The sequence below is a fragment of the Ranitomeya variabilis genome, chromosome 4, assembly GCF_051348905.1.
Source record: "Ranitomeya variabilis isolate aRanVar5 chromosome 4, aRanVar5.hap1, whole genome shotgun sequence".
In the NCBI taxonomy this organism is placed as follows: Eukaryota; Metazoa; Chordata; class Amphibia; order Anura; family Dendrobatidae; genus Ranitomeya; species Ranitomeya variabilis.
In genome coordinates, this window is record NC_135235.1 from 205,911,080 (window position 1) to 205,927,026 (window position 15,947).

At 43.4% G+C, this 15,947-nt stretch overlaps 2 protein-coding genes across 2 annotated transcripts; both read right to left on the reverse strand.

Annotated features, from left to right (window-relative positions):
* Window positions 1-998: 998 nt before the first annotated feature.
* On the reverse strand, window positions 999-4,477 carry LOC143770274 (ferritin heavy chain B-like). The gene is made up of 4 exons (XM_077259742.1): window positions 4,217-4,477; window positions 2,834-2,980; window positions 1,851-1,976; window positions 999-1,330 (listed from the first exon to the last, which is right to left on the reverse strand). Exons 1-4 carry the CDS (start codon window positions 4,316-4,318, stop codon window positions 1,175-1,177), a joined length of 531 nt encoding a protein of 176 aa, XP_077115857.1. The 5' UTR covers window positions 4,319-4,477; the 3' UTR covers window positions 999-1,174.
* Window positions 4,478-12,026: 7,549 nt separating this feature from the next.
* LOC143770275 (ferritin, lower subunit) lies at window positions 12,027-15,360 on the reverse strand. The gene is made up of 4 exons (XM_077259743.1): window positions 15,204-15,360; window positions 14,052-14,198; window positions 13,168-13,293; window positions 12,027-12,315 (listed from the first exon to the last, which is right to left on the reverse strand). The coding sequence occupies exons 1-4, from the start codon at window positions 15,303-15,305 to the stop codon at window positions 12,169-12,171; spliced, it is 522 nt and encodes a 173-aa protein (XP_077115858.1). The 5' UTR covers window positions 15,306-15,360; the 3' UTR covers window positions 12,027-12,168.
* Window positions 15,361-15,947: the final 587 nt, after the last annotated feature.

The window sequence follows — 15,947 nt, forward strand, 5'->3', positions numbered from 1 at the left end:
CACGGAGACCGTGCAGACAGCCGTAAACGGCGCTGCAAGGCTCAAAAACCCTCCTCTACTTTATCCTATGTAGTGTTTTTCCACAAGTTAGCTGGAGACGGGTGGAAAGACACTAATAGGAATTTTTGGACAAAAAAAAACAAAAAAAAAAACAAAACAGTATGAGGCAATGAACCACCCTCCCTGAACTGAATACAACCAGCTATGGATGGCCTATGGCTGCACTCAGACTAGAGAGTGGGCTGCACTCACACACACAGACCTTGCAGATCGCTGTGAAAACAGCACTACAAGGCAAAAGCAAGGTGAATAGTAGGTGAACACAGCGGTTGCTAAATTAGCCTTTGAAAAGCACAAAGAAGCAAATCGCTATCTCTAAACTGGCCCTCAGTCAGCAAACAGCGTCCTGTCACTAACTGAATTCACAGCAGAGTGAGCGCAAAATGGCGCCAGCGACTTTTAAACTGCATCATGACATCATTTCAGCAGCCAATCACAGCCATGCCAGTAGTTTCATGCCCTCCATGCTGAACAGGATGTGCCCACACTTGGAATCATTCTCATTGGCTGAATTTGTGCAGTTTGAATCTGGGAACTTCCGATTCCGGTATCCGATACGCGGCAAGTATCGGATCTCGGTATTGGAATTCCGATACCGCTAAGTATCGGCCGATACTTGCGGTATCGGAATGCTCAACACTAATCAGGACTTCTCTCACTTGTGCAGCACTATGGAAGTCTTGAAAACATGACCTGTGGGGTCAGTGAGGGCTGGCGTTTAGAAATACTGAACTAGAGGGACCCAGGTTGACAATGCAGTGAATCATGAAAATCTGACCTGTACCAACCTTTTGTGAATTAAGTTTAGGCTGCGGTCATATCTAATCAATCACTCCCCCCCCCCCCCCCCCCAAAAAAAAAAAAAAAAAAAAAAAGCAAAAGGCACTTAATAACTCATTTGAAGGCTACATTTTCATAAACTTTAGATTTGACACATGTTGAAATACAGAAAGACTTTATTGGAAAACTTGCTGACAAGCACGGTCACGTCTGATCAGGGAACAAAGATCACACAAGGATTAAGGAGGCCCAACACATCTCAGGGGGCATTATAATTATTCCAGATGGACAAGGAGATGCAGACGAGACTGGTGGTATCCAGGAGGGAGACATCTTAGCTGCTCTCCCCCAGGGTGTGCTTGTCGAACAGGTACTCGCCCATGCCGTTCTGGGGGACCCCAAGGCGCTTCAGGTTGGTGATGTAGTCTCCGAGCTGCTTCATGGCCTTCACCTGTTCTTCCAGGTATTCAGATTCTAAGAAGTCACAGAGCTGGAAGAGAAGGAGGTCGGTTATTAATATGCAAGAATTACTAGTCTCATTACGGGAACAGTTAAACTCAAGTCGATAACACAGCTAACTTCTGTCAAGAGAAATAAATATATAGTACAGATGAATTTGTCTTGGCTACAATATCCTAATCAAATTCAATAGAGCCCAGCTACAACAATATCAAGACTAGTGTAGCACCAAAGTTCAGAATTAACCAGCCATGCTTTTCAAATACTGTAAAGTGCTGCAGAATATGTTAGTGTTCTATAAAAATTAAGACTATTACTGTACTACCCCTTTAAAACATATGAGGATGTTTTTCTACAAGATGAAGTTTCAGCCATAAGCATTATAAGACTGTAGCAGCAAATATTGATGTGGCGAATAGACATATCTGTGTGCAATGCATACACTAAAAGTTTCGCAGTGGGAAGGAAAAAAAAACAAAACAAAAGACAGGATATTACAGGGTAGGGTGGTGTTAACGTTTCATATGAGACAGATCTTCAGGAGCACTTACATGAGGGTCAACCTTGTCAGTAGCCAATTTGTGAAGATCCAGAAGGGCCTGGTTCACAGTCTTCTCCAGCTCCAGAGCAGCCTGCATGGCCTCCAGGGTGTTGGCCCACTCATCACGCTCAGGTTTCTAAGAGAAAAAAAAACAAACGACAATGATCCTAACTATCACTTCTTAAGCTTCATTTTATCTCGAAAACTGAAGACTGAGGTTCCATTCCTGACAAACCTATACCAATAGGTATTCATTCTAAAGGTACCTTCACACTAAACGATATCGCTAGCGATCCGTGACGTTGCAGCATCCTGGATAGCGATATCGTTGTGTTTGACACGCAGCAGCGATCAGGATCCTGCTGTGATATCGCTGGTCGTTGGTTAAAGTTCAGAACTTTATTTGGTCGTCAAGATCGCCGTGTACCGTTGTGTTTGACAGCAAAAGCAACGATGCCAGCGATGTTTTACAATGGTAACCAGGGTAAATATCGGGTTACTAAGCGCAGGGCCGCGCTTAGTAACCCGATGTTTACCCTGGTTACCAGTGTAAAAAAAAACAAACAGTACATACTCACCTTCGCGTCCCCCGGCGTCCGCTTCCTGCACTGACTGAGCGACGGCCGTGAAGTGAAAGCACAGCACAGCGGTGATGTCACCGCTCTGCTGTTAGGGTCGGCACTCAGTCAGTGCAGGGAAGCGGACGCCAAGGTGAGTATGTACTGTTTGTTATTTTACATTTTACACTGGTAACCAGGGTAAACATCGGGTTACTAAGCGCGGCCCTGCACTTAGCAACCCGATGTTTACCCTGGTTACCCGGGGACCTCGGCATCGTTGGTCGCTGGAGAGCGGTCTGTGTGACAGCTCTCCAGCGACCAAACAGCGACGCTGCAGAGATTGGCATCGTTGTCTGTATCGCTGCAGCGTCGCTTAGTGTGAAGGTACCTTAAGTCTACTTTCTGCATGAGAACAGATGAACACAAAAGTCACCTTAATATCCTGCAGGACAACTCGCCCCCCACGCTTGTTCTGGTACTTCAGAAACTTCTCAGCATGCTCCCTCTCTTCATGGCTCTGCTCCTTGAAGAATTTAGCCACGTGGTGAAAGGCAACATCGTCACGGTCAAAGTAGAAGGACTGAAAAAAAAAAAAGGAAAGACAGTGTTAAGGTACCGTCACATTAAGCGACGCTGCATCGATAGCGACAACGATGGCGATCGCTGCAGCGTGGCTGTTTGGTCGCTGGAGAGCTGTCACACAGACCGCTCTCCAGCGACCAACGATGCCGAGGTCCCCGGGTAACCAGGGTAAACATCGGGTTGCTAAGCGCAGGGCCGCGCTTAGTAACCCGATGTTTACCCTGGTTACCAGCGTAAAAGTAAAAAAACAAACAGTACATACTCACCTGCGCGTCCCCCAGCGTCTGCTTCCTGACACTGACTGAGCTCCGGCCCTAACAGCAGAGTGGTGACGTCACCGCTCTGCTTTCACTTTCACTTTAGGGCCGGCGATCAGTCAGAGCAGGAAGCGGACGGCAGGGGACGCGCAGGTGAGCATGTACTGTTTGTTTTTTTACTTTTACGCTGGTAACCAGGGTAAACATCGGGTTACTAAGCGCGGCCCTGCGCTTAGTAACCCGATGTTTACCCTGGTTACCAGTGTAAAATATCACTGGTATCGTTGCTTTTGGTGTCAAACACAACGATACACGGCGATCGGACGACCAAATAAAGTTCTGGACTTTATTCAGCGACCAGCGACATCACAGCAGGATCCTGATCGCTGCTGCGTGTCAAACGAAACGATATCGCTAGCGAGGACGCTGCAACGTCACGGATCGCTAGCGATATCGTTTAGTGTGACGGTACCTTTAAGCAAATTGTGTCTTTAGAGTGTAACAATTGCATCATTCTCACTGAGAAGAGGGCAACCAGTTCATGCGAGTTATTTAGCAGATGTACAGAAGGAACCATTGTATCAGTCATCAGTGTACTGGGCTGGGCATATAAGGAGCAATTGACTACTGGGGTGTTCTTATTTTGCAGAAGACACCCAAGAGCATAAGTAATAGAAGCTATGAGTGTTACAATGTTGCTTCAATGTTTACAAAACAGTCACTGAACTGTAAACAAAGGATGAGGATCCATGAAGTCATTCCATACAGATGGTTTTCTGTGCAGAACAGCAGGGAGGGTACAGAGATCTCGCAGTGATCTGGGGGAGGGAGAGGACTAGAAGCACAATGGAGACTTGCTGGCAATGGCTGCAAAACAAGTACAGAGGAAGAGGTGGAGATCACAAGAACCTCAAGGAAGGGGGAGCTCAGTAATGGCCGCTCTCATAGGCTATGGACACACAATGCAGAGCACTCACCATGGAGAGGTAGGTGTAGGAGGCGTAGAGCTCCAGGTTCACCATGCGGTTGATGGCCGCCTCGCAGTCGCGGTTGTAGTTCTGGCGCACCTGGGATTCCATTGCGGCTTCTTGGTGTCCGAGTGGCGCAAAAAAAGGTTGTAAAAGTCTTGAGGAACTGAAGAGAGGAGAGGAAGGAGCCGAGGACTCGGAGAGGGTTCCGTTCAAGCACTGTTGAAGCAAGAACTCTGCTCAGAGTCAGGGGCCGTCTGATCTCCGCACCCTGGAGCTCAGGATTTATAGGCAGGAGGCGGGGCGTGGAGCTGACGTCATCTGTCTGCAGCCAATCCTGCCCGGAGCTGCTGCAGCCAGAGATCAGGCGGAGCGTCCTGCAGGCGGCGTGCACACTCCCTCCACTGCCGGCTGATGGCACACAGGCGCCTCATGGAACATTTCTAGTCTCACAGATTTTGATGTAACCCCTTCTCATGTACAGCACCATGGAATTAATGGTGCTATATAAATAAATAATAATAATTTATTTCCAACACTTTACAAAATTGCAAGAAAGTGCATGAATAGCAATCCCCTAATCTATAATAATAATTATTATTATCTTTATTGCATTCATTACTATTAGTCTTTATATTATTGTTGGGAATTTCAGATCAGTTGACAAAACTTTTTTCCTTTTTTATTAGTCTATTTGTCTGTATTCTGCTGCAGGTTTGGAGGATGAGAAAGATATTGAAATTTCATGTGTTGTCCCTTGTGTGATATTCAAAGCTGAAATCTGAAGCATTTCTGCATCTAAAATCAGCATTTATTATGTTTTAAGTGCACTTTTTTTGTCACGGAGACGCAACAAAATTAAAATCCCTATTTAAATTAAAGAGGAAAAATCTACAGAAAAAAAACTGCGATTTTGCAACAGAAATTGACATTATGTGTATTTATTTAAAAAGAAAAAGGAGCCAATTTTCTCTTGGATTCCGCACAAAAAAAACATTGGGAGTCGTAATATGGCATCTATACACTTTTAATGGGCTATATTGGACATCCGTGTGTCTCTGATTTCATAGTTTTTTTTACCTTGCTGTTTAATATGTATCCAACAGAAAAAAATCATAGCATGTTCTACCACATTTAGTATCAGGGCTCGTGCAGACGTCCATGAAAATTGGTCCGAGGACGGACCACCGCAGCTTTCCCACCCCGAACGTGACAGCTTCATATATTTCCATGAGGATGATATTTCCGGAGGATTTTTCATCTATATTGTCATCAGTGCATTCATTTTTATTAAAAAAAAATCAGATTCTATACAGATGATACGTAGGGGATCCGATTTTGTTTTCTGCACCGACAGACTGGAATAGGTGTATCTCATCCGAAATGCGAAATAAACTAGTGCGTGCTGAGAATTTTTTTTTATGCCGACTTTGCGTAAAGAAAATGGTTATCAGACATTGAAAAACATTGTCTGAGTGCTTTAACAGTCTGGGGACCTAATACCATCTTCCCTTAAAAATGGTGGTGAGATTAATATGAATGCATCATCAATATGCACCCCCAGCATTTCTACTATTATCATCTTACTCTGCTAAATCCTATACCCAATAGCCAAAGCTACTTCTGCCCTTCTTCTTTTAGGCCACTTGCCTTCCTAAGACTAGGGCTAGAAAGGGATTTTGGTTGTGTTGCAGATGTACAGCGAAATATTGCTGTATGCCGCTGCTACATCCCAACGCATATGAATGGGGGTCGTGTTTCCGCCAGCAAGGTACCACAGCCGCAGCAAGCAAGTTACAAAAAATCCAACTGATTCCAAATTTTGCAACTTGCTTTTCGTGGTCGTGGCACCTTGTGGGATGGCAATGTGACCCCATTCATCTGCATGATACTCCCGTGTAGCAGTGGCACGTAATGACCTTTCCCTGAATGACCTGCGTTGAGGCCAAAGTCACCATCTAGCCTCAGTGTTATGGTTACTTTTAACCTTGTACGCAATGAGCTTATTACATTTGACATATAAGCAGGAATCTATTTATCTCTATCCTTTTATATAGCAGAATATATATGTATATATATATATTTATATAAATGACAGTGTCCACCATAGCCATGATTCATGATATCTACTTTCTGACAAAGAAAGGGAACATATGTGTGTGTATATATATATATATATATATATATATATATATATATATATAATTTTTAGCATGTATGTGTTGTAATAAATCAACGAATGCCGTGTAAAAATGCAGCTATGGAATCTTCTTGAGATATTTTGCACTCGCCTTAGGGCGTGAAAACATTTTCTGACAGTAAATTGGATCCTTTGCACAATTATGAGAGGTTCTTCACCCCTGGAGAGGTCAGGAAAACATGACTCAGCAGGGAGTGCACAGTGCGAGAAGAGCCAGCATGACTAGGCAGAAATGGAGAACACAATAGGGGAAGTGGGGAGGGACAGTGATGAGAGCTGCATGTTCTGGTGATTGAGGAGGAAACTATGGATTATGCAGCTGATTAAATGGTTAGGGCTCATGCAGGTATCCATTTTTCATGTACATGTTCTATCTTTGATTTTCACTAACAGGACACGTATCCATTATAGCCTATGGAGTTTTTCACGTCTGGGACCCTTTTACACTGTCCATTTTACTCCCACTCATAAATGAAGATTTTTTTGGGGCGCCACTTCTTAATCACATATTTGTTACCAGAATTTTATGATTGTTGCCAGTTTGTTCACCTCATTTTATTTGCATAGACTGTAAATCTTCATCCGTGTTCTCACATCCAGAGGCGGAATTTGCAGATTCTGGGTCCAAAGAATAATCTGTAACAGGGCCTTTCTCAGCATGAGTCATTTATATTAATGGTGTCCTTTTTGTCACAGAGAGGTTTTTTGGACCCCCTCAGGCACCAGGGCTTGGTCGTGACTGTTACTTCTGAACCCCCTACTTAATATTGAATTTTACTTACCAAAATATATGTCTGCTTACATAAATGGGTATTCCCCAAATCCTAATGTGGTCTCATCTTTGTGTACATACAGAATTATTTGTTCCAATACAACCTATTTTTCATCTGCACTGATTTGCAGCAAACTCCACCAAATGGTGACCCCAAGGTTCCCTTTACCCTTGGTTGCCTCTGGATCCAACCTACAGTAGTTCTAATGCTATCGATTGAGCATGCTCAGATGCATCTATTGACCCTGTCTAATAAATCATCTGACAGCTGAGGTGTAGCACGGCTCAGCTACGCTATGCTGAAGATCTCACATATACAATACCAGCTGAATTTACACCTAATGACCCTGTCTATTTAATGAAAAACAGATGCACCAATGATGGTCTAATAAAAGACCTCCTTGACCTTTCTCACGGCATCCTCATTGCTTGGATAGGCCGGGTGTAGCACAGCTCAGCTATGCTATGCTGAAAATCCCACTGACACCATCTGCATGTGTGACTAATGATCCTAATTCAAGAAAAACAGATGCACCTATGACCCTGTCTAATAACAGCCCTCCCAGACCGTCTCACGACATCCTCATTGTTCAGATTTAATGGGTGTAGCACAGCTCAGCTATGCTATGCCAAAGATCCCACTGATACAAGCTGCACTTGCACCTAATGACCCTATTCAATTAATGAAAAACAGATGCATATATGACCCTGTCTAATATAAGACCTTCACATGGCATCCTCATTGCTCAGCTTGCTGGAGTGCAGCACAGCTCAACTTTGCTGTACCGAAGATCCCACTGATACCGGCCGCATTTGCACCTAACGACACTGTCTAATTAATGAAAAACAATTGCATCTATGACCCTGTCTATTAAAACACCCCCAGATACTGTCATGGAATCCTTCTTGCCCTGTCAGTTATGTTGTAGCACAGCTCCGCTATCTATACTCAATGCATACAGGATTAAACATTATCTCTCTGAAGATCCGCATGAACCACCAATGAAATTTGCAGTTTGTAGAGTAATGAATTTTGGTCACAAAGTGGGTCAGAGTTACTACATTCAAAATAATCAATGATCACTTTATCCAAATAAAAAATGCACACATTGAGATCTATCTACCTCTATAAGGAAACAGACATGAAAGAAGAGTGAGGGGCCTGCAGCACCGAGGAGAAGAAGGGCACTGCTGGGAAATGTAGTTTTAACTGGGTTCCCATAGTGGCAGAAAGAGATGAAAAAAAAGACACAAAAGGTACAAGAAAGAAACGTTATGTTGGGCTTATACTGTACATTAACAATAGTAATGCATACTGTGGTTTGTAAAAAATAATTCCATTGTGAGAAAAACTTTTTAATTTCTCGGCAAAGGACAAGTGAGCTGCTTAGTTCTGGGATGGACGGTTTTGCAAACCCGGCATCTGATGTCTTTCCTGTGGTGTATTTCCAAAGAAAAAAAGAAATGAAACTGATGACTTACGGAACATGATGACTACAATTTTACAAAAAAATTATCTTTGGGGGGGAAGGGGATGATATAATATGCACTATATTTATACATTTCAATGAGGCTACTTTGTTAAATCCATACCTCACTATTGCAGAACCAATACATATAATAACCCTCATAACCAAATACTTAAAATGCCGTACGCTCCCACATGGCGCCTCTGTAAATGGCGCCACAGTTTTCATTATTGGGTTGGAGAAATATCATGAGGAATTTCAGAAGACGACATGTAGAGAATGAAAATTTGCTTTTTCTGATTTTTTTTTTTTTTTGCATATATTTTCTGACCCGGCGTTAATCCGGAATATTTCATATTTATGACAAACTTTTTAAGAATTTTGTTACAAAAACAGGTTTCACAGAAAAACCTTATGGCCATGTTCACACGAATATATTTTTGCTGAGTATATGCAAAAGCCCATACGTAGACAGCACATGGACCAACGTGCTAGTGCGCATGGGCTTTTTTCCACATGCATCTCAGATCCGTGTACAGAAAAAAAATCTAACCTTGCCTTATTTAAAAGATAGAGATTACGGTTGGTACTTATAAAGTTCTATGGAGAACTGTAACTGTCATTTCAGGAGATCTTGCAGCAGAATGTCTATATAGCTCCTCCTTCCTCCATAGCGTTTTATAAGCACCAACTGTCATCTACTATCTCAGTAATAGGAAAATCTGTCTTCACTAAATATATATTTTACAGCTTTTACTCCTGAATTGAGAATGAAAGATCAGTCCTGCAGGAGGAAGAAGCAGATTTCTCTGATAAGATATATTACAAAGTTTCTGATTTTCATGAATATTGGTTTTTTTTTCTAAATAAAACTTAAAATGATCGCTACCATTTAAGAACCAGACTAGTGCAAGTAAATAATGGGACTAGTGATGTCACCGCACCCCATACAATGATATCAGGAGGTTATGTTGTAACCCGTCACTCATAAGGGGGAGGCAGAAAAGTCTACCACCCTGCTCAATTTCTCAGCACTTGTAAGACTATGTTCACACTTGCCTTGTCCGATATTTTTGAGTGGCAGTCGTAGAAGTCAATAAAGCTTTAAGTTTTTTTTAGCCCACAGGCAAGTGTTAAGATAAAAAACATAAGTTTGATCATCAGCCCTTGCTTTAGTGCTTCTGTGCGGTCACTGCTCCCATCGATCGTTGACAGGCTGCAGTGCTTATGTCATTACTGCTGCAGCCAATCAGTAGTTCTTCTTGCAACTGATTTATACTCCAGTCTCAAATCAATGTACATTGTAGTAAAATGCAGTTAAAAGGTTTGAAATGAAAGTTTATATTGATGACCTAGTATGGATCATTGACATCAGATCAGCGGGGGTCTGATGCCCTGCTCCCCCACCGATTAGGGGGGGGGGGGGAAGTATACAGCTGTTGTTCCCTTTCTTGATTACTACAACTGGTCAGCTCCTATGGAATAGAATGGGAGATGTTGATTTCTGAAAATTGTTGGAGCTGCTAAGAGCTGATGGAGGGTGGTGCTGGGTGTCAGACCCCCCACCTATCTCATATATTGATGAGCTAGCCTGAGGGTAGGTTGCTAGTAAAGTAGTGGACAACCCCTTTAAGAATTCTGTGCACTTTGTATACCAGCAGGCGCTTTGCACATGTTCCATATATTCACCCAGGACACAATGTGGCTTTGTGATACAATGTAGATTGTGTAAACAGAGTCTATTGTGCAATCCGCTCAGATCTTGTGGAAACTACATGTACTGCAGACGGCAGAATGTTTTCATCTGAAAGAATAAATGTCAGTGGAAAATGTGGAGTCTTTACACAATGTGAACTTTGCCCGAGACTGGAGGTAATAATTATCATTCCTGTATTGGTGAGACTGATCGGTTAAATTTCAACCCCGCACCAATTTCACTAGCAGCCTAACTGGAGGACTTTACCCCGTTGTAAAGGGAAGGTGCCGCAATTTTTATTTTTGTATTAATAATTCTTGATTGTATAATCAAATCTTTTTAATACAAATTAAAATGTGTTTTTCCAGCTTTTTTTTTTTTCTGCCTCGGCTTAGGAGCTTCCAATTTTATTTGCTGGTGTGTAATGTCTGAGCACTGCAGTTATACACTGCAAATACGGCAGCACCTGGACACGGGAGATTGCAGATGGTGTTATCTAGGGCCCTGTAGGGTCAGCTGCCGACGAGTGGGGGCAACAAAAAGATCCCCCATAGGGTGCCAACCTCCGCTGCTAGGTGTGACGTCTCAGGGCAGAGGTTGCAATGACATTACTACAGCGCGCCATCTGTGCCGAGTAGTGCAGAGGGTCAGAAAACGCCAAGGAGAGTGGAGCAGTGGGGAACGGGGAGAGGTGAGTATTTGATGATTATTATTGTTTTTTTTAATGTATGGGGGCCCATTATACTGTATGGAGCACTATGTGGGGCTCATTATATTGTATGCAGCACTATGTGGGGGCCATTATACTGTATGGAGCACTATGTTGGGACCCGTTATATTGTATGGAGAACTATGTGGGGGCCATTATACTGTATGGAGCACTATGTGGGGCCCATTATACTGTATGGAGCACTATGTGGGGCCCATTATACTGTATGGAGCACTATGTGGGGCCCATTATACTGTATGGAGCACTATGTGGGGCCCATTATACTGTATGGAGCACTATGTGGGGCCCATTATACTGTTTGGTCAAAAATGGTAGTTACGGCACTCCCAAGGACGGTGCCCAAGTAGGATCCTATCCCATGTAAATCTTGTAAAAAGCTTGGCACTCAGGTAAATGTTGTAAGCAGAGTTTTATTTTGTGCAGGCAATCCAGAAATAAAGAAACGTTTCGGTCCTACAATGACCTTCATCAGTCAGACAGTTTGCAGTGTGCACAGGGTCACCGGCAGAAAGGAACACTCAGGATTCTGACACTCTCCTAGTTTTGGCATAAGTATGAATAAAGCCTTAGAGCGTGGTGCACTTCTGAAAATCCACAGTTTTTGCTCCTTCCTAAAACTTACAGATGCAAGCGCATGGAACCGATTATCCATCCAGCTTTACATTAGTGCTTACAAGACCTGAAAAAGTAAGCACTGCACATGCTCGGCCACCACTGCTAGACTGCAGCAGTGGCTGGTATCCTAGAAAATTAGCATTGATACTTAAAACTGGTCCAGGTGCTTTTTTTTTGTTTTAAACTAAGCAGGTTGAAACACACACACACACACACACACACACACAAAAAAAAGGAATAAAAAGAAAATTTTGGCAGCAATAAATAGGGAGACTTCTGAGAAGCAGCAGGTGATCACAACATCAATGATGAGAAATACAAAAATGGCCGAAGCGGATTTAGTATCAAATATTTAATTGACATTACAACACTGGTAGAAACAGGCAGTTTTTTTTTTTCACCTAATAAAATTCATATTTTTTTATGGCATACAAAAGACATTCTGGGGCAACGAGAGGTGGGTTATTACAGAAGAGGACTCAGCTCAGCGAGTGCTTGTTGAACAGGTACTCCGCCATGCCAGGGTGGCTGCTCCACAGCTTCTTCAGGCTGGTTATATGATCCCCGAGCTTTTTTATGGTCTCTATGCTTTCGGAGAGAAATGGAGACTCCAAGTAGTCAGTCATCTGCAGAAAAGAAGAAGAAAATGTTGAACACTAAAGGGGTCGTCTAATGAAGACATTCTGACACCATGTAGCCACAAGCAAAACAGACTTCAAAAATTCCCTTTTTTGTGTATCTAGAGGCCACAGCGGAGCACATCAGACTGAATGAGGGGTAGATGCAGTACCTGGTGCGGCCATTTTATAGTTGACAGCGCTATGCTGTTCCGCTCCACAACTGATCACATCCGGCCGTTGCCAGCACCAGCTGATGGTCTGGGGTGCCAGATCCCAAATAATCTGATACTGATGACCTATCCTTGACATAGGTCAATATATAAGAGAACAACCCCTTTAAGCCATGATGTTGTGAGGTCTAGGAAACGCCAGGAGTGCTTCAGACGCCCCCCACAGAATAATACACTGGTCCAGCAGCCACTTTTTTTGGCTCAACTCCATACATTTCTCAACAGGGAGAACCGCCAAGGATACACAGAGGCTTCATTGCCTTTTCCAAGCTAATCGCAAGACAATAGTCATTTTCTACATAGTCTAGGACATAATTACTTTTCCTACAGGACTAGACAGTTCAGTGGGTGGTCCTACAAGTAACTGACAGCCATTTCTGCATGCAGGGCCCACCCACTGGACCCACCAGCAGAGCCCACCCACTGGACCCATGCATACAAACACCAGGAATTTTTAAACTAATAAAATTGACGTTTCACTGAAACTTCCCACAAAAGTATCAGTCATTCTGACCCGTTCTTCCTGCCTGAAGATCAGATCACAATTTTCGACAGGCCAGGTCACCTTTAAATTCAAGAATATACAGAATCCATGTGTCTGTGGGAAGATTTAGTGACAGATTCTTACATGAGGGTCATTTTTATCCCCTGCGACACGATGTAGGTCCAGCAGAGCTTGGTTCACAGTCTTCTCCAGCTTCAGCGCCGTCTGCAGAGCTTCCAAACCATTCGTCCAGTCATCCTTTTCTGGTTTCTAATGGAAGAGATGAGAGATGAATGTTGTGTGCAGCCATGGTGTAGTGTGGGGGATGGTGAACATTTTCAGGCAAGTTGCATTGCCAGTTGTTAAGATCTGGGGCCATGCACACGCCGCAGACTTCTGGCTGGATGTCTAGGCGAGTGCCAGGATGCCATGTGCAGGGGCGGACATTGGGGCAACCTGTGCATAGGGGCCCGAAAGGCAAGGGGCCCCATTTTCACCTCTAAATCAGAACTGTGCATTAGGATGAGCTGTTGGACTGCAAAGGGCCCATACATAGTTCTTGCACACGGGCCTCTTCTGTGTCCGCCAGTGGCCACGACTATGCCCCATCTTCTATTCTGTAGGCTACTGGATGTCAGCAGGCAGTGTAAGGCTATGTTCACAAGCAACATTTTTTTTCTGCAGCCAAAACCCTACATTCAAGATAATTTTGTTGTAAGCCATGTATATGACGTCTCCAGATCTACTCTTAAACGGTAACTACTGGCACTCGGAGATAGCGCAGGACCAGGCCATGGTTTACCAGATAACAGAAGAATAGAAAAACATGGCTCAGCTCTTAAAAGATAACTCCCATTGGGGGTAGACATTACACACATGCAAGAACAAGTTAATCCTCATCACAATTCTGCACAGGTCATCATTTAAATGGCACATGTGCAGAACACACATTTCTGCAGCGGTTACAGGTCCGGCATTAATCCCCTGCACAGATCAGCCAACGTAGAGTATAAGGGCCGACATGTCACCTCGATGCTCTGCAGAAAGACTCGGCCTCCTCTCTGGTTCTGATACTTGATGAGTTTTTCTGCGTGTTCCTTCTCCTCCTCTGAACGCTCGTGGAAAAACTTGGAAAAATTGGCAAGCGCTACGTCATCGCGGTCAAAATAGGAGGCCTATTAGGAGAAAAGAACCAAGAAGGTATTATGTGACCGTGGCGTGTATTTAAAAGGTTACACATCGTAGTAGTCAATGGGGGCTGGAATACAGATCTGTCATTAGTCCGCGTAGAAGATTAAAGACCCCCAACCTGATATTTATAGTTCTATTAAAAAAAAAATAATAATAATTCGATATTACCATCAACTTGGGGTCAATGTGGTTTACTAAACTTATTTCTGGGAGCAGAGCTTGATGACTTCTACCATAATAATGTAATGTATGAATAATGCTTTGCATTTATTTTTCATTAAGTAAATTCATTTTTATTTACTCAATTTTCGTGTAAACTTTTTCTTATTCATCACAATCCTTGCATCCGTTACAAAACAAACTGTCTCCCCAAAAATAAAGTTTAGAAAAATCATATTGACCCCAAAATATTACTAATTACAGCTTGTATTAACGTTGGAAGATTGGAAGTGGAGAGGAGCCCACTGAGTTGTACAGCCTTGCACTGGCTCACCGGGGGAGCAGGAGAATTCCCCGGTGGGCCCCTGCACAGTAGTGCCCCTATATGAATAGTAGTTGGTACAATACACTTATTCCACTATGTACAGGCTGAAGCAACATCTCAATCAACAAAACTACCAGAGAAATGAGAGAGTAATGTAATAACTGCACAAAGCTGACCAGTGGCCCCCAGAGTCAGTTACTGGTGGTCTATTGGCTCTCCAGTCCAAAGCTGGATATGATCATCCACAAACCTGCGGTCTGTCCTGACTTGATACAGTTTAGTACATAAAAGCTATTTTTTATTTTGTATCTACCCATAGAAGTAAATATTGTTATATAAGACGCCGCACAGGATCACAATATAGCTGTAGAACAGGATTTCCTATATGATCACAAGACACAAAAACAGCACAACAGTAAAGTAGACGCAAAGGAAAAGGAGAGATTAGTAAGAACACGCGACCCTTTATTGGGGCACGGCGTGGATTAGTGACGGGCAGGCTCACCATAGACAGGTAGATGTAGGAGCTGTGATATTTGAGGTTCACAGTGCGGTTGAGGCCTGCCTCACAATCCTGGTGGAAGTTGTGCCTGATCTGAGACTCCATGATTATTTGTACAATGCAGGCAGATGAATGGAAAGAGGCAAGCTACCCCTCCCCCATTATGTAGAGGGTAGGAAGTCCCTCCTAATACTCAGCGCTCCCCTCCCATCCACAGCAGCAGAGAGTAAACACAGCACACATGTATGATCAAGATCTGCTCCAGATCCATTAGTGCCACACAAGTCGATTGTTTCTCAAGTTTCTTTATATATAAATATTTTTCTTTTTTTTAATATTTTTAAACATCTAAATATTTTAGTTGAAAGAATGCGGCGTGTGTGTGCACCTTCCTGCAGCCCATGATGTGAGAGTGATTACATGGACCCGAGAACGGGCCGATCAGACGTTGCAAAGACTTCTCATAAGGCCTCTTTCACACGTCAGTGTCTCCGGTACGTGTAGTGACAGTTTTCTCACGTACCGGAGACACTGACACACGTAGACCCATTTAAATGAATGGGTCTATGCACATGTGCATGTTTTCACACGGACCGTATGTCCCTGCTGAAAACACGTAGACATGTCCGTTTTCTACCGGCAGCACGGACCACAATATGGACAGCACACGTGCACACGGAGAACAGTGTGCACTCTCCTCCGTGTGCACGTACCGCCCGCAGGAGAGACAGCGCTACACTAAGCGCT